General features: G+C 49.6%; 7 protein-coding genes and 1 non-coding gene across 10 annotated transcripts; 4 read left to right on the top strand and 4 right to left on the bottom strand.

Annotated features, from left to right (window-relative positions):
* Positions 1–743: 743 nt before the first annotated feature.
* On the bottom strand, positions 744–815 carry H257_05371. Its single transcript has one exon. It is a non-coding gene; the product is annotated as a tRNA-Gln (tRNA).
* Positions 816–953: 138 nt separating this feature from the next.
* On the top strand, positions 954–1,995 carry H257_05370 (hypothetical protein). Its single transcript, XM_009830219.1, has one exon. The coding sequence runs from the start codon at positions 1,005–1,007 to the stop codon at positions 1,911–1,913; it is 909 nt and encodes a 302-aa protein (XP_009828521.1). The 5' UTR covers positions 954–1,004; the 3' UTR covers positions 1,914–1,995.
* A 321-nt stretch (positions 1,996–2,316) lies between these two features.
* On the top strand, positions 2,317–3,379 carry H257_05369 (hypothetical protein). Its single transcript, XM_009830218.1, has one exon. The coding sequence runs from the start codon at positions 2,391–2,393 to the stop codon at positions 3,135–3,137; it is 747 nt and encodes a 248-aa protein (XP_009828520.1). The 5' UTR covers positions 2,317–2,390; the 3' UTR covers positions 3,138–3,379.
* A 1-nt stretch (position 3,380) lies between these two features.
* H257_05368 (hypothetical protein) lies at positions 3,381–4,111 on the bottom strand. Its single transcript, XM_009830217.1, has 4 exons — positions 3,941–4,111; positions 3,736–3,883; positions 3,593–3,688; positions 3,381–3,541 (listed from the first exon to the last, which is right to left on the bottom strand). Exons 1-4 carry the CDS (start codon positions 4,099–4,101, stop codon positions 3,446–3,448), a joined length of 501 nt encoding a protein of 166 aa, XP_009828519.1. The 5' UTR covers positions 4,102–4,111; the 3' UTR covers positions 3,381–3,445.
* A 46-nt stretch (positions 4,112–4,157) lies between these two features.
* Positions 4,158–6,740, top strand: H257_05367 (the record flags this gene model as incomplete). 2 transcript variants are annotated; one of them, XM_009830215.1, is made up of 11 exons in its annotated part: positions 4,158–4,299; positions 4,345–4,498; positions 4,561–4,793; positions 4,849–5,050; positions 5,111–5,234; positions 5,295–5,400; positions 5,457–5,648; positions 5,694–5,781; positions 5,851–5,906; positions 5,949–5,983; positions 6,044–6,740. In XM_009830215.1, coding segments are annotated over 11 exons (1,960 nt in total), but the record flags the coding sequence as incomplete, so codon positions are not given. The 2 variants fall into 2 exon arrangements, with proteins under 2 accessions (XP_009828517.1, XP_009828518.1); XM_009830216.1 differs by having other exon boundaries at positions 4,158–4,498.
* Positions 6,741–6,789: 49 nt separating this feature from the next.
* H257_05366 lies at positions 6,790–9,394 on the top strand. 2 transcript variants are annotated; one of them, XM_009830213.1, is made up of 6 exons: positions 6,790–6,980; positions 7,031–7,107; positions 7,163–7,302; positions 7,341–7,440; positions 7,518–8,102; positions 8,963–9,394. In XM_009830213.1, the coding sequence occupies exons 1-6, from the start codon at positions 6,824–6,826 to the stop codon at positions 9,251–9,253; spliced, it is 1,350 nt and encodes a 449-aa protein (XP_009828515.1). In that variant the 5' UTR covers positions 6,790–6,823; the 3' UTR covers positions 9,254–9,394. The 2 variants fall into 2 exon arrangements, with proteins under 2 accessions (XP_009828515.1, XP_009828516.1); XM_009830214.1 differs by having other exon boundaries at positions 7,163–7,440.
* A 174-nt stretch (positions 9,395–9,568) lies between these two features.
* On the bottom strand, positions 9,569–10,966 carry H257_05365 (hypothetical protein). The gene has a single exon (XM_009830212.1). It carries the CDS (start codon positions 10,920–10,922, stop codon positions 9,678–9,680), a length of 1,245 nt encoding a protein of 414 aa, XP_009828514.1. The 5' UTR covers positions 10,923–10,966; the 3' UTR covers positions 9,569–9,677.
* A 2,823-nt stretch (positions 10,967–13,789) lies between these two features.
* On the bottom strand, positions 13,790–15,024 carry H257_05364 (hypothetical protein; the record flags this gene model as incomplete). Its single annotated transcript, XM_009830211.1, has 2 exons — positions 13,790–13,992; positions 14,178–15,024. The coding sequence occupies 2 exons, from the start codon at positions 15,022–15,024 to the stop codon at positions 13,790–13,792; spliced, it is 1,050 nt and encodes a 349-aa protein (XP_009828513.1).
* Between the last annotated feature and the right edge of the window lie 1,291 nt (positions 15,025–16,315).

The following is a 16,315-nucleotide window of genomic DNA, read 5'->3' as shown; positions in this document are numbered from 1 at the left end:
TTCTCCAGCGAATTCGGCCATTCAAGCTCCATTTCGTCCGATTCGGTTTTACTCGATTGAAAACGCATACAAATCGCGAAAACACATACTCCCCACAACGCATTCGAATTGCCAATCAAAGTTAAAAACGTCGGAACAGAAACTGGCTATGCGCAACGGAGTACCACACTCAACATTGAGTCGTAAAGTACTGTAATTAGGCCTCAACATCTAATTAGTTTGTGGCTGCAACTACCGGTAGTGTAGTTTCCATCGCAGACAGGACAACTTTTTACATACAGAATTCAGTACAAAGAACTCATCGATAGACAACTCCTATCACCACCTGTGGTACATAACCTCACGTTGCAATGTGCGCAAGATGATATTGCCTACGCAGTGGGAATGCATGCTGTGTTCATTGTTGTATTGTACGTAATGTCATTTTAGTGGTAACGTTAATGGATTAATGAGATTCCCACTGTCCTTATCTACTGTCTATCGAACTCATAGCCAAGGGAACGGGATTGGAAAAATCAGCGAGAAAGAAGACCTTGTTGAGCTTGACTCTAGTCTGACGTTAGCGGGAGCTCCTACGCAAGTGAAATAGCATAACTTCTTACTTCTCTGACTAAAGGTACCTCAAACATGCCAAAAAATGAAATGTAGCTATCTTTGGGTACATTTATTCTGCAATAAAAAATCCAATGGTCGAATTGAAGATAATTAACTGTAAAAACTGTCAACTGTAAAGTGAAAAAAGTAGGTCCTACCGGGACTCGAACCCGGAATACAAGATTCAGAGTCTTAGGTGCTAACCATTACACTATAGGACCTTATATAGGATGTATCAGTTTATATCATATAATTAAAAACAAACAATTGTTCACAGCGCTCTCATGCAGCAGCTACTAACTTTCAGACGTTAACGGTAAAATGCATATGACCGAAACCGTCGCGACTGTTCATCGAAAGCGTATCCTTCCATCGGCACATGACCAGTCGAGAATTTCTATTCGCGCAATATGGGCATCTCCAGCAGCAAGCAAGCGCGGTCGACAACGTCGCCGTCCCTACCTGCAACCCCCCACTTGACGGAGACTCCTCCGGCAACATCCTCGCACCACGCGCCGTTGATGAATGGGGTATCTGTCGCCGCACGTCGCAACGCCCACCATCACCAGCAACAGCAACAGCACCGCGCCATGACGACCGACCACGACCCGGACTGCGATACGGGCGAAATGATCCAATTGTTCATGTACAACCGGTGTCCCCGGGCCATCGTGCATCATTACATTCCGGCCAACTTGCCCATGATGCCAATCTTCACGGAGGCGTACTTGAGCGACTGCAACAACACGTGGAAGTACATCTTGAGCTCGTCCACGGACCGCATGAAGGAATTCAAGAAATCTGGCATTGTGTTGTTCTACGACGAGTTCTTCTTTCGACTGTTCCAGCGTGACTCGACGTTCAAGGAAGTGTTCCCTGACATCCGTCGGCGCGGTGAAATCCTCATCAAGGCGCTCACGCTCATGCTTAAAAGCTGTTCGGACGACAACGCCCGATTGGTCAACAAAATCCGGTACCTTGGCCATCGGCACCGGTTTTTCCCAAAAATCCGCGCGTTCCAGTTTGCCACGTACACGAGCACGATGATCGAAGTGCTCATGTACTGGCTCGGGGAACTCGCGACGCCAGACGTGGCCGAGGCGTGGAGTAACGTCGTGTGCTTCTTCATGAAGCACATGCTCGAGTCCTTCCTCACAGACCGCGTGGATCCTTTTGAGAGCTACCAGAACACGGTCATCGAGCACGCGCGTGCTCTGAGCGAACTGGACGAGGACGACAAGAAAGGAGGAGGGCCCAGTGCCATCGGGAGCAATGGCTCTCGCGGCAGCCGTGCCTCCAGGGCCTCTGTTCAAAGATAATGTAATCCATGTATCCCTCTTTACACACCGGTACACACAATAATGCAATGCTATTAATATCAAAAGACTCCAATAATGCCAATTCCTACTTCTGTTCGACATCAGCCTCATCGTTGAGCAACCAATGGTGTAGTGACTTCACGAAAACGTTGAGAGGTAGTATCAATTCCGAATCATGCCATCCATCCATCTATACTAACTATACTGGGCACGTTGCACACGCTATGATTTGCTACAAACGGGATTGCAGGAAATTCAAGTCGTCCTCAAAAGTAGTATTAACAGTTAATGTTGTGGAAAAATATAGCTTACTGTTTGTATGACACTTGATGGATTTTTATATAAAAATACAGCGTTGAAAATTTGATTATTTGTTTTCGTCGATTTTGCTATTTATATCCGCGCCTCCCCACGGTTATCCTTCGACAGGTGGTTGCGTCCGCTCGTGGCGACGACAACTACACGTGCGACAACAACATGCAAGACAATGACGCTTCGATTGTCCGCTCGTCCGCTCGGTCCATAGACGTGCAAGAGAATGCGTCCGCGGCCGGTGCGGACGTGGTCACGGTGGAAACGCTCACGCGGCAACTCGAGCAGCGGGACCTTGACCTGCACATTCTGCAGAAAGAACACGACGATTACGTGGCTTCGAGTTGTGAAATCGAGCGTGAGCTTGAAGCTGAAGTGTCTCGGCTCGAGAAAATAAACTCCAAGCTGGTCGATCAATTGCGGCGAATGAGCGACGACGTGGACACAGTGCGCGCCGCTTCAGACGCCGCTGGCAAGGAACTATCCAAGCTGCATAGCGTCATCGCCGACATCACAAAGGCCAACGCAGCACTCAAGGTCGACGTCCAACGACTGGAACAGCGCAACGACGATTTAGAACGCCGGGAGCGCGAATTACATGCTTCCATCGACGATTTAGAGCACCAACTGGACGTGAGCATGGAACAAGCTGTGTTTCTCCGGCAAGAGAACGACGAGATAATCGCTCGAGTGCGGGATAACCATGGAGGAGCTGCCACACTTGGCGGAGGCACCGGGGCGTCCGTGAATCCCCTCTCTATGGAGTCGCAGGTCAAGTACGGCACCGACGCGACGAAGTCGTCGGCGACATCCCCGCCAATGTCTCCAAAGCACTCGTCATCTCGACAACGTAGCGCGATGTACGTGACCAATGCAACCGCCACGTGCGGTCCTTCTTGTGCCATCATGTAGCATGCATGTATAGTAAGTAGCGTAAGGCGAGTCGTCGCCTCAACATATTTAACAATACTATTAATACTAAGTTGACATGACTCTGGATTGGCACTCAAAATGATGGGGAAATGTGCACTCTGCACTTGCATAAAATAGTAACACGTTCCAAGTAACCACGGGTCGCAGAAGCGGGTGTCAATGACAGAAGTCGGATTGTCGACGAGGATGCTTGGTAGGTTGGTGGGAATAGTAATATTGCCTGTGAAATACAATGTCGATGTCAAGAAGCATCTGAAAGACAGGTGAACACGGTGTACAGTAGGCGCCTACCACCACCGACAAGCATCAACGTGTAGCTGCCATTGCGATAGCCCTTTACAAAGCCGAAGCTTTCGCCATCGAAACAACATGCCCAGCAACTTCTACGCATTAACATAATGACCATATTATATTTCTGTGGGTGAAGTACATACCTTGACAGCGCGGCGATGCAGCAGCACCCACGCTTGAGCGACCACTTGCTCTTCGAGCTTTTCATGGCGAACAATGCAGCGCCATTTGTGCACAGCCTAGACGATCGAATGTTAACCCATAAAGAAGCTTAAAATGTCATTACATTGCGCTGATTCTGTCGTAAAACCAACGACCTCAACGCCACCGAGCTGGCTCTGAAGGTAGCCACTTGACGCCGCAAAGATTCAAAGCCCCGCTGTTGTCTGGTTCGAATGTATCGAAGCACTGCCACGCGCAAAACACGGTCGCGACTACGAGCGACCTGCATGAGACGAGGACCAAGCCAATGCCAATGCTACTAACGTTACCGCTGGACTTGTTGGAGAGTGCGTAGTCGGTCCAGACGATGCAGCCACACATGCCTCCGCCACCATCGAAAGTACCGAGCAGTTATTGCTTGTCGTTTCGAACGCTGAAAGTTGTGCCAAAGGTGCTCTAGATACTGTGCATTGTGTTCAAGTGTTGTCATTTTGCACAAGGCAAGCGGAGACAGACTCGTGCCCTTGAAACCGTTTTGCAACGGTCCATGCAACCGAAAAGCCGACGTAATTCGTTGGCAATTCTTGTTACTATGATCAAGAAGAAAGCTGTGGGGGGAGGTGCTTATGGCCGCCCCCAATCATCTGGAGCAACGTCGTCCCTGCAAGAAAAGCTCCGGCAATCCGAGGTCAACTGTAATACCCAACGTTAGAACTGATGAGTTGAGATCTAGGAAGCGTTAGCCACGGCTCAAAAGACGATCGCTGAGCAACAAGCTCGGGAAAAAGACCTCAAGAAACTCTTGGAGGTCCACAGTTGTATGGAGCCCAGCGGTGGAGATGTCAACGGGGGTGGCCATGGCGGTGCGATGAATTCGCTCATGGAAGGTACAATGCATGCGTCGTCATTTTAGCAACACGAAATGACAGCGACAGGATGCTCATGGTAGCCAAAACCCAAGCACTTAACCACATCCACGGCCAAAAAGTGCGCACGTTGATGAAATCGATCCACCAACTGCAGGACCAAGTGGCGACGATGAAAGCGCAAGACAAGGAACACCGTCGGTCGGCGCTGATTCAGAACCTGCGCAAGCAGCAGCGCGACCAGGAGCTGGTGCTGGACGTGCTGAAAGACACACTCAAGACCAAAGTCGGCGACTTCCACGACAGCTTGGACGCTGTACGACGACCATAGCTACGACATTCTAAGCTGTAACTATCGTTCATACATGTAGGTGAACGAGTTCATTCTCAAGAAAACGCTGGGCGGTCCAAAACGGTTTCGACCTAAGACCCGCGAAGAGCTGGAGCTCGAGTTTGTCGACCTCGACCAAAAGTACAAGCGGGCGATGGCGAGTTTGAAGCGCGTCAAGTCGGAGACTCAACAACCTCCACAGGAAGCGCCACGTCATATCTCACAATCCCACGACGTTCCAGGTACAACACAGTGTCGTGTATGGAAGGCGGCCAATGGTTTGTGTTTTGCTGGTGGTGTAGATGTCGGAGCAATGCAGCGTGAACTCGAGGCCTTGCGGGTACTCGTGGCCGCAAAGGACAACAACTTGCAAACTCAAGCGACAGATATTCAAGCCCTCAAGACACGCATGGAGGACCTGCTGTTGTATGCGACACATACCTTTCCATTGTAAATCGACTAGGCAATCGTATCTTGGCCTCTTAGAGTACACGACAAGTGGGAACGCACCAAAGCCAAATACGTGGCCAGTAAAGCAGCGATCGCGAAGCTCCAAGATGACGCCATTCGGTTGATTCAGGCCAAAGAGCTTGTACAAGCAATCCCTACATTCCGGACTTGGTATATTCAAAGCGATAATTTCGGTAGGAAGTCGCGCGGCGGGAGCAGGTGGACGTGGAACTAGCGTGGCTGAAAGACGTACAACATGCCGAAAAGGGGGACAGCGCTACACTCCAGCAACAAGTCGAGACGTTCAAGGCACAACATGCTGCCTTGCAATTACATATCGACGAACAGCAGCAAAAGTGGACGGACGATCGACTAGCCATCATGGCCCAAGTACGGTTCAATGTGTTTACGTTTTTCATGGTTTCGAGCTTGTAGCTGCGAACGCAAGAAAGCCACGTGGCGTCCATTGAAGCTCAGAGCAGCTTGTTTGCAAGTCAAGTTGTCAGCTTGACTGCGGAGCGAGGTGGTGTACAGTACAAATATTCCGTTGCATGCAATAGTTGTAGTGGTAATGACGATGTGGTGGTGGTAGATGGATTGCAAACCAAATTAAACGAATCGTTGGCTGCCACAGCCACACTGCAGCAGGTCTGGTACTTTGCGGAAACTACACCAACAACTCCATTGTAGATGCTTGCCACGCATGCCGACGACGCCGAAGTGAGGTACCACGACGACTAGTTTGTTTCAAAATGTCAACCACGTATTCACTTGAACTTTGGCAGCAACGACGCAGCAGCGCTCACTGCAGCCGCCACTAAAGAAACCGAGTTGCTGGCGTTGGTCGAGGCCAAACACCAGCAATTAAAGGCGTATGAAAAACAAATCCTGGCGTCCAAGCTCCTCGCGCGGCTGCACAAGAAGGAGAAGGAGCAACTCTTGCTACAACTTGACAAACTGCGCACGTTGGTGTCGACGTCGGCGCCGCCTACGGATGCCTCGCGGGTCATCGCTCAAGCCCAACTCAAGCTGTCCGTAGACGTTGCTGCGCCAACCATGGCAGTCGAACGGCACACGGAAGTAGCTCTAGCAACTCCACCTGCCGTCGAACCAGTAGAACATCCCGTAGAGTCGCCTGGCAAAGATCCCGCGGCCATGCCAGATCAAGTTACGCCGTCGTTAGAGACGACCCCGAACGCTGAAATTGAGTCGCAGCAAGAACAAAGAGCTCCACAAAAGTCAGTCGACTTTGTCAATGGTGTGGTGGCATCGGCGCTGCTTGGGATATCCAAAGACTCGCCAAAACTGAGCGTTGAGCACCAACAAAATGAAGCCATGCGACCAATCGAGTCGCCTTCGGCAGTTGCGGCAGAAGTGGCGGACGCGCTGGCAGAGGAGTATCGTTTTTTTTAGCTAGCATCATTCTATTAATTTCACACTACGAAATGTCGCTTGAATCAAAAGCCGGATAATGGACCTCTGTTATTAAATACTCGGAGTGTTGTCCAAACCCTTGAAATTCAATCTATGCCTTCCACGTCGGAGAAAAGATCCGAGTTGGCAAGATGACGCGGTTCGATGACGACGACAACGCGACGGACGTGCCGCTTCTGCTCGAAGAAGTTGACGCCGATGGCCTAGAGCTAGAGGAACATGTTCGACCTGAAGATGAGCAGAGCTTTGTGGAGAAGTATATCACCAGCAAGATGCAGCCTGGATCTGGTACAACCACTGCTGCCCGTCTCCACGCACTAACATGCATACTCCACTAGTCAAGGGGTCCATGTTTACCATGACCGTGTCCATTGTCGGCGCTGGTGTTCTAGCACTCCCGTACGCTCTGGAACAAGTACGTGTAGCAACATCATCTTCTTGGGGACATGTCCTACCGTGCAGCTTCACAGGTTGGATTGGTCATGGGCGTGGCCTTCATTGTGGCCGGGGGGCTCATGGCTTACTTTTCGCTGTACCTCTTGGTGGTATGCAGTGATTTGTCCAAGGCCTTGTCGTACATGCATCTGGCAACGCTGACGTCTGGGCCACGGTGCGTCCGCCTGTGTTTCCCATCTCACGAATGCCTAGGCTGTCCATGTTTGTGCAGCTCGTGATCAGTTTGAACCTGTTTGGCACATCCGTGGGCTACCTCGTAGCCAGTTCCGAGCTCATTTTGCTCGTGGTCAAGGTTCGTCGAGCCTTTCCCATATGCGAAGTTGCTCTCATCCATTCCCATCCCACACGACCCTTTTATACATTTCATAGCCGAATGGAGACCACCCGACACCGTCAGAAGCGTCGCAGTCGCGCAACGCGCTGATTGGAGCGTTGAGTTTGTGCTTTGTGTTGCCGCTGTCGCTGCTTCGGTCGCTGTCGTCGCTTCGATTCTCGTCTCTATTTTCGCTGCTGTGCATTGTATTTCTCACGCTCACGGTCGTGGCCAAGTACTTCCAGTTCGTGCACTTGGGCTACGCCCCCGACTTTGTCTACCAGTGGAACCACCTGCCGCTGGCCACCCTCGACGTCGGCCGCATCCTCACAGCGCTGCCCCTCGTCATCTTCGCCTACACATGTCACCCGAACGTGCTGCCCATCTACATCCAGCTGCAGCGCCGGTCGAGTCCGCGCATGTACAAAGTGGCGCGCCGCAGCTTGAGCCTGGCCACGGCGCTGTACGCATTGCTAAGCGCGTTTGTGTTTCTGACGTTTGGAATGGCCACGCACACCAACTTTCTGCAGAACGACTACCACCACGACGCCGCCATCATCGCCGGCTCCATCTTCTTTGCCGTCGCGATGGTCATCACCACGCCGTTGTACATTCACACGTTGCGACATGGCCTAAACGAGGTTTGGAAAAATATATATCAATCCCCTAATATTGGCTTTCTATTTTATATTCTTGCTCGATTTATTGGCGATTTCAGTCAAATTTGCCTATTTTCGGGGATTGATGCAATCGCCAATAAATCGAGCAAACGAGTCCGATTGTTGGCTACAAAGAATGAAGGTTGCAATTTGATTGGCTAAAAAGATTGGTTGTCGTCTTGCAGTCACAAAGATACCTCTGCAACTTAATTTTATATGAAATTTCGAAGGTCCAGTGATTGCTACCGCCAACGGAGGAAATTTGGAGTTGAACAAACCACACTATTTGTGTTTTGATGCAATTGATATCCTGTGGCGGGAACGAGAGATAAAACAACATACATTCGTGGAACTACATACATTCTGTTTCTTTATTGCCCATATATATGGAAGGTGGTGGTGGTGCATGGATCCAGACATACGATCCGTTCGTGTTGCTTGTATATTTGTTTATGAATCCGAATTGCGACAGTTTTGTTAAAAGTAGTCCTATTTGTTTCCAATGTAGTTTTTTTAGTCATTTCCAATATTGTGGATGAGGTACAAATGTTTTCCAGACCCCGTTGAATCGAGTAAACTCGCCGCCGAATTGAATCACGAATCGACGCTATTGGCTCATCCAATTTTGAATGGATTTGATTGGCTCTTACAGAAATGACAAGTTTATTCAACCAATCAGAACTCCAGCTTGATTCAATATTGAGTAGACAAACCACACGAATTTAAAAAAGATTATAGCGAATTCACAATATATATATATATATATTGTGTGTGCAAAAGGATGGCCGATTCATCGTGTACTGTATCACTCGTTTTGTTGAATGAGACATGTGTATATGTAGAGTATATGGGGGCCAGACAACCAAGGCAGCTTCGTGCGCCACCTGCTTGTGACCCTTGTGCTCGTGGGGGGCATCTGTGGGGTGTCCATCTTGGCCAAGGACGTGGCGACGGTGTTGGGGTTCTTGGGGGCGACAACCAACCCCATCATATGCTTTGTCCTGCCAGCGTTTTTCGTTTGCAAACTAGCCCCAGATGCGTATTGGATGGAGAAGGCCGCGTCCGTCGGCATCTGCTTGGCCACCACGGCGCTGTGTGTAGCGAGCTTGGTCCATCAAGTTCGAGCGTACTAATACTACTGCATACACACTAGTACAGTATTCATACTAGCCACGAGGGTGGTATTATGTACTAAGCGTCAGGTGTATGTACTTCTATCCGCCATATAGGGCAAAAACAGAAAAGTAGTATTATTGTGCTTTCGAGTGAAATTTCATTGTGTTGTGGTTTATCGTTGGAATTTAAATCGATTTGATTGGCTACTTCAGATGAGCTCAAAATTATTAACCAATCAAAACCTTCTCAATGAAATTCAACAACCAATCAGATCGATTGTGGATCGGTTTGGTCGGCGCGATTGCACTCCCTCCCCAAATTTGTATATCAAATCGACAATAATAGATCTTTGAGTTTAATTAGCACTGTAAGCTACTATATCATTTTCACACACGCAAGCGTATGTGTTGTACAATGGAATTTAGAATACACGTGTTAGGTTCAAGCAGGAGGATGGAAGTCGACGGGTTGTGAGTCGAGTGCCATGTACATGGCATAGTCGACAATGGAGTCGGCCGGGTGGAGCTTGGACTTGTCTTCGTGGACGTACTCGCCGCTGGTAAACGCGAATTTGCTGAATCGATCGTTGTCCTGCCACGTATGGAGGTGCGCGTGTCGAGAGGGCGCGTCGGACGACGTGGTGGGGAAGTCTAGCATGGAGTCGTCCTTGGCAACCCCAAATTCGCGGGTGCAGTGGTTGATGGCGATGTGGCCGGCGTACATGGACATGACGCCGATGTGCCACTTGGGCCAGCCCTTGATGCCATAGTCAGGGCTCTTTTCCTCGGCCGTGAACTCGTTTGCGTACAAGTATTGCATCACGGACATAGACAAGTTGGCGCACGTCCGGATAAGAGACGTGGGGCCGTACCATGTAGATCCGACGTTGTCTAGGGTCATCGTGGTCATGTTGAGCGAAGAGATGATGGACGCTAGGCGGTCGCCGGTCGTGTAGCCCGGAAAAGAGTACGCTCCCTGGCCCACGACCATTATGGGTGGCTTCCACGTGGAAAACGCTGGGGTCAGGAACGTGTCGATGTCGGTGCGGAGGACCCAATCGTACATGTCGAGGTCGGTCCCGTTCAATCCGACGACGTTCACCGAGTCGGCATACCTGTACGGAAACGCGTCCGAGTACACGCTCGTGTACGTGGGGTGGATGATGCACATGTTGGCATCGTCCCGGGACGTCCGCCGCACGGTGACGCTGCAGTTGAGCGCTTCGAGGGCGGGCAAGTTGCCGTCGCTGTACACGACAATGTCCGTGCGCCACGTCGACGGCTCGGTCTTTTGCATTTCGAGCCACGACCGACGAAACCACCGGAACTCGTGTTCGAACTTGGGCTGGTGCGACGGGAGGTAGAGCACCGCAGCGCGCACAAACGATTGGCTCCCTGACCCGGCGATGGTGGAGGTCCACGAGGAAGGATCGTAACTAGAGATCACGTGGCTAGCGGAGGTGAAGGCGCCAACGATGTGCTTGTGCCAAGACCTCGCCACATCGTGCACTAGAGCAACGTCCACTTCAAACAGGTAGGCGAGTGCGGTCAGTTGCACGACCACCAGGACGAGAACGCCGACGAGAATGCGCAGCAAGGTCGACGAACGACCACCTCTGACAGGGGCAGCGGTGTTCTCCAGCAGGGTGTCCGTCTGAGTCGGCGAGGACGGCTCCACGTCGGCCATATAGATGAGAAGTGCGCATGTTTTGAGTTGACCACATCAGATTCAGGCCACAACGTGAAATACCTTTTTACCCTCTGACAAAGGGTAAATATAACCAGGTGAATTACCTTTACCCTTTTATAAAGGGTAAATATAACCAGGTGAATTACCTTTACCCTTTTATAAAGGGTAAAAGGTGTATTTCTACCCTTTAATATGGTACAAGTACCGGGCAATAGCATCTCCATCGCGGTTTTTGGGAGGTCCAGTGATATTTCGGGCAAAACACACTGCTGGTAAAAGTTGTGCCCAAATTTGAGAGTTTTTCCGCTGGGGAAGTACAGATGCGACATTTGTACATTCAGTAAGTACATCGCTGTCTCATTTGTACTGCCAGCAATAGCTAAGGTGATTCATGTGGTAATTCCTGGCGACTTTCTGAGTTCCATAACTCGTCACCCATTCATCCGATCAGTCTGCGAAAACATGCATTTTGAAGATCGTGACGAGCTTTATAACTTTATGCAGGTCCCAAGTAAGTCACTTGACTGTGAGTACGTACTGTATGCCTCAATTGGGTGACGAAATCCTCATAACCTCTTAATAATTATATTTATAAAGTGTTCAAGTAATTAAATTTAGAAGTACAACTAACGTTAATGTAAAACCTGTATTACATGGCATACTCAACATTAAAAGTTTCAAGAGTACGAAATTTTGTCCAATCATAGTCCATGGATGATTGTGATTGGACATTTGCTGGCCAGGAATTACATGAACTTACAGTACAGAATCACAACACTTGACTCTCCCTATTAAGAGAGTTTTTCGAAGCACGTTTGAGATAACCCCACCGGTGCGGTGCGACTGTAAACGCTATTTTACAGTTCTATCCGGATTATTTACAGTTTTGACAGCCCCGCAAAGCGCCTGTAAAATACAGGAAACCGTATAATTTTACCGCGAGTCTGCAAATTGACCAGATTTACAGTTTCGACTGTAAAATACCAGTACAGTTTTGACGAATTAGCCAATAACATGTTATCAATGGATAATTTTGTCCCATCATCGGTGTCATGTATGTGAACGGAAAGCCAACAAGAGCACATGGATCCTTCAAACGCGCTCGTGTCTCACACTGCACAACCTGGTCGAGAGCATCGGCAACCCAACCAAAGCACAACCTTCGCTGAGCAGTGAGACAAGTTTTCAGCTGTGAATGACCGATTTTCCTCACTTCCATCAATGAATGCTGGTGGGCCGCTGGGTGATGCCCTAAGATTCAGGTTGTGGGACTCATCTCAAAAGTGGAAAAAGTAAACCTTTCGGTGAAGAATTCAAGATTCTGAAATGAAATATTCACAACTTGTACTACTTTTCAGAGATTCAGATACGGATATTAACCGAACGACTGTGTTTTTGCCGTTCCACCAGTTTCGACGGACGAGGCGTCGAGGGTGAAAGTAGTTGGGCAGAGATACGAAGCGTAGTAGGGAGAATGGGGGAAACTCAAATCAGCGCCGCAATACCCATGGAGATTAACGACAGATTATACCCTCTCTTGAAATATCCGTGTAATTCGTATATTTCGGTTGATTTATCCGGATAATTTGAGTCAACGCTACAAATCCCTGTTCAAAATTGGATTGTTGGGTGAATGAATATATAAACATCAACCGTTCAATATCGATGGATTCGTCGCGGACTTGTTCCACACGTCGCTGGGAAATCCCAGAGAATCAGTTAATGGAGCTCAGCCAATTTTGAATCATGGGTCCCTAGGCCACGCCGAGGTTATAGCGCTCAGAAAAGTTCCCTCGATATGGCCCTATTTAATTTTGCCAAAACTCCGGAAAAACCACGAATACATGACAGAACCACACATGCATGCAACCTACTGCTTCTTGTATCCGAGTCGGGGTGTTATTAGTGGCCATTCAACATGTTCACCCAGTTCCTTGGTTCCTTTGCTCTGAAGAATGACAACCAGTCGCTCGGTTAGCCGCTCCGCCATCCATTCTTGACGTCTAGCTATCGCTCTGTCCAAGATATGTCTTGTATGGATAGATTAGGCGACTCGAGAAAGTCACCACTTTAGCCTTGCATGAGCCTATGAATGTCGATTGCGTACCGGCCTGCGGATGCGAGGCTGGCTGATGCCACCCAGTCACCATTATCCGAACATATTATCCGTATCCCCTAATCTTAAAACTTGAGACACTTTTGAGATACCGTAACAAGAGAAGTGTAGAAGAACCCAATAAATGTCTGAAGACCCCAATAAATCGGCTGAAAACCCCAATGGGACGTCTGGTATCGTTATTTAGTACTAGTTTGTACCACTGTAACAATGGTTTGGGGATACTAGACGGATAGAGGACAGTAGAAAACGGAAATGCCACCAACTCCGCGGACACCAGCTGGGTACTATTGAGAAAGGGCATAAATTGCACCATGGACTACCTAGTAGGCTCGAGTTGCTACACAGGACAATTTCATCTTCAGCAGGACACTTCCAAAGTTGGCAGGCCAAATTACCGTATAATTCAGCGTTAACCAGCCAGGACCGATACTCCACAAAATTGAGCAGGACAACTTAGATTGTGCAGGACATCTACAAGTATAACTTATGTTCCCACTGCAGTTCAGATGCAAATCAACACGTGTGGTGAATGTCTTATTGATTACACTAAGGCATAACTTTCGCTGTTGTAACTTCCATCGCAATAATTACACAAGCATTGGATGTTCCACTCTGGTCCCATGTAAGAAATGGAAAGAACTGTGAACTTTTGCATGTGTCGAGAGTCCACAACAACCCATCGGACTTCACCATCCACGAACCAGGGTACCAAGACACAATTGGATACACACGAATGATTGATGAATCACGACTCGTTCCCCGCATACATTGCATCAATGTACAGTCCCCCCTGTTCTCGTGACACGGTGGCAAGGTACCCACCCATGTCATGAGCTTTGCGATGCATGAACTCGGCTATGCCAATACGCTCCCCAACGTATTCAATGATTTTCGTGCCAACAACAACGTCTTCTTCAAGCCTCAACACGTATTGGAGCTTCGGGCACTCTACAACCTTCGTTTTAGAGTACCGACGACGTTGTATTGCATTGTTGCGGCAGTTCAAACCAGCGCTGCAGCGTCCTGACGCGCATTCAGAATAGGTCATGACGTTGTCGCAGATTCGTTGCGAAACACAAGGCGACATGGCATTGTATCGTGTGCAGGATTCGTTGTGGACACCTCGTTAGTACTTGCCCCCTCGAGAAAATTGGCTATGCGAGGTGGGAGGCCTGTCGTCGCAATCGGTTCGCAGCATATGTCGATGTGTTTGTAGCCCAAGCCGTACTCGTCTCGATTTGCTAGCTTCATAGATGTTCCGTCTTGAAACGTCATTGATGTCACGTCTTCGTCGTCGTTGTCAGTTTCACGGTGGCTGTCAGGACGGTTCGTTGAGCTTGGGTGGAGAAGAGGCAGATTTGCATTGTCAATGTCAACGGCTGCGTGGGATGGTGTCCCGTTTGCGGGGTTCGATGGAGCGCCGTCACCGGACGGCACAAAATGACCGCGTTCGGCTGGATTAGTGCCGGCTGCTGGGTTCGAAAGAGCACCGGCACCGCAAGGCATAGTATGGCTGGCGTCGGCTGATGTCAACCTCAATCGATTGTTGAACTTCTCAAGAAAGTGTTGTTGCACGAAGCGGGTGCACCACTTTCGGAAATTGTCACCACATTTCCATGTGGACTGAGACTTGTAGAGCCATTCGGGCCAAATCCCGCGAGCTTGGGGCCTTACGCTTGCCATATCCAACGGGTCGGGCGCTGATACGATCCAGGCGAACAAAGTCTGCGACTTTTGGTCCAACTTGCGCACTTGCTTGTTGTCGCCAATCATTCCTTTCTTCGTCATGTTGTGCTCCATGGTCTTGTCCACAGCATTGATCGTCTGGGCGTTGCCAAGCCATTTTTGAATTGTCGACAACGGGATGTCATGGCGCCGGCTGAATTCAACTTGACTGATATCGGTGGAGGCGGCCCATGCCTCCAGGATTGACTGCTTGTCGGCATACGATCGATGCACGCGGACGAGGGAAGCTTCCATGTGTGCTTGGATGCAAATTGAACAATGAGTCCACTGAAATTTGCGACATCCTTCTGCAAAGTTTCCAAGATTTTTCCAGAAATTCGATTACTTTGATGATTTTATCCAAAAATTTCCATACAATTTCGAATTAAGCACGACACTTGCATTTTGTACAGGACATAATCGTATTCGGCAGGACACTGTCAAATTAGGCAGACCGCCAACATTTCGGCAGGACCGCCAACATTTCGGCAGGACTCTCTGAACATTGACCTCACTATACTGTCATTTGGAAGGACAACCATGGATGGGACTACTCGAAGTCGTGCAATCACCATACGTGCTTCAACGTGGCTAGAGCTTTGTCCGGAGTATTGTGCCACAGCGTGCCCTGTCAATGGCATTTGCATTCGAATTCCGCATCATGCAATCACGAACATCCGAAGTCCCTCCAAACGGAATTTCAGAGGCGGACCTCGACTTGGCGAAGGCATTTTACAACAATGCCAACACGAACAACATACGACACGAACGTATTGGATTGGGGGGGGCGGCAGTTGGAGTGTGGGTGGATGTTGTGTACTCGTCCAGGCTCGTTGTTTTGCCACTGCAACTACTTCTTCAAGAACGCGTTTTGCCGCCACCTATTGTTCGCACTTGACATCGCCAACAGTGATCATTATGGCCGAACCAAGCTGCCCCTCGCGTTTAAAAGTCTTGGCAGCAAGTCGCGTGGCGGAGGCAATCGATTTGGGGGACGTGGAAACAGCTCGCGAAGCCGAAACGAAGTGGGTCCTGCGTTGAGTCTACAGTAGGCAATATGTCGGTAGACCTTCATGGTAACAGTATCATTGTACATCTAAAGAGCCGAAGACTACTGCATGTTAAAGGCAACTTTGCGTTGGCGTGAATTTGAATAAAAAAATAGCGAAAAAGAAATGACACTGGTTGGATTTGAACCGACGACAACCCTCTCACACACCGACGCTTTACCACGTGACCTCTCCGGTGGCCAAAATGCGCGATTTTGGCTTGAACACGTTTCCGGCGACGCGCGACGCCGCCTCCACCGATCCTGCTTCGCCGCCTATGGTGCGTGAGTATGCCACCTCCCCGGGTCCCATGGTACCTGTCGGTGTGCCAAACGGCACCTCAAACGGCGCCACGGGTGCAAAGTTGGGTCCTTCGACGACGTTGAGCCACCACCTGGCCATGGCTAGCCGGCCTGGGACCACCACCGCGAGTGCTGCAACCGCTCCTGCGCCTATGCTGCGTGACCGGTCAGCCTCACCACCATCCACCGGGCCTA

Source organism: Aphanomyces astaci (assembly GCF_000520075.1).
Source record: "Aphanomyces astaci strain APO3 unplaced genomic scaffold supercont1.10, whole genome shotgun sequence".
NCBI lineage: Eukaryota > Oomycota > Saprolegniomycetes > Saprolegniales > Verrucalvaceae > Aphanomyces > Aphanomyces astaci.
The sequence above is the reverse complement of the archived record's forward strand: the minus strand, read 5'-3'. Positions and strand labels throughout refer to the sequence as shown.

What these genes read in the sequence shown, in the direction of transcription:
- H257_05366 (XM_009830213.1), top strand. Translation starts at nt 6,824, where the DNA reads ATGACGCGGTTCGATGACGACGACAACGCGACGGACGTGCCGCTTCTG. An exon ending in TCCCGTACGCTCTGGAACAA is followed by an intron (nt 7,108 to 7,162) that starts GTACGTGTAGCA and finishes GCAGCTTCACAG; the next exon opens with GTTGGATTGGTCATGGGCGT. An exon ending in TCATTTTGCTCGTGGTCAAG is followed by an intron (nt 7,441 to 7,517) that starts GTTCGTCGAGCC and finishes TACATTTCATAG; the next exon opens with CCGAATGGAGACCACCCGAC.
- H257_05370 (XM_009830219.1), top strand. Translation starts at nt 1,005, where the DNA reads ATGGGCATCTCCAGCAGCAAGCAAGCGCGGTCGACAACGTCGCCGTCC.
- H257_05368 (XM_009830217.1), bottom strand. Translation starts at nt 4,101, where the DNA reads ATGACAACACTTGAACACAATGCACAGTATCTAGAGCACCTTTGGCAC. An exon ending in ACTCTCCAACAAGTCCAGCG is followed by an intron (nt 3,884 to 3,940) that starts GTAACGTTAGTA and finishes GGTCGCTCGTAG; the next exon opens with TCGCGACCGTGTTTTGCGCG. An exon ending in TACGACAGAATCAGCGCAAT is followed by an intron (nt 3,689 to 3,735) that starts GTAATGACATTT and finishes TCGATCGTCTAG; the next exon opens with GCTGTGCACAAATGGCGCTG.
- H257_05369 (XM_009830218.1), top strand. Translation starts at nt 2,391, where the DNA reads ATGCAAGACAATGACGCTTCGATTGTCCGCTCGTCCGCTCGGTCCATA.
- H257_05365 (XM_009830212.1), bottom strand. Translation starts at nt 10,922, where the DNA reads ATGGCCGACGTGGAGCCGTCCTCGCCGACTCAGACGGACACCCTGCTG.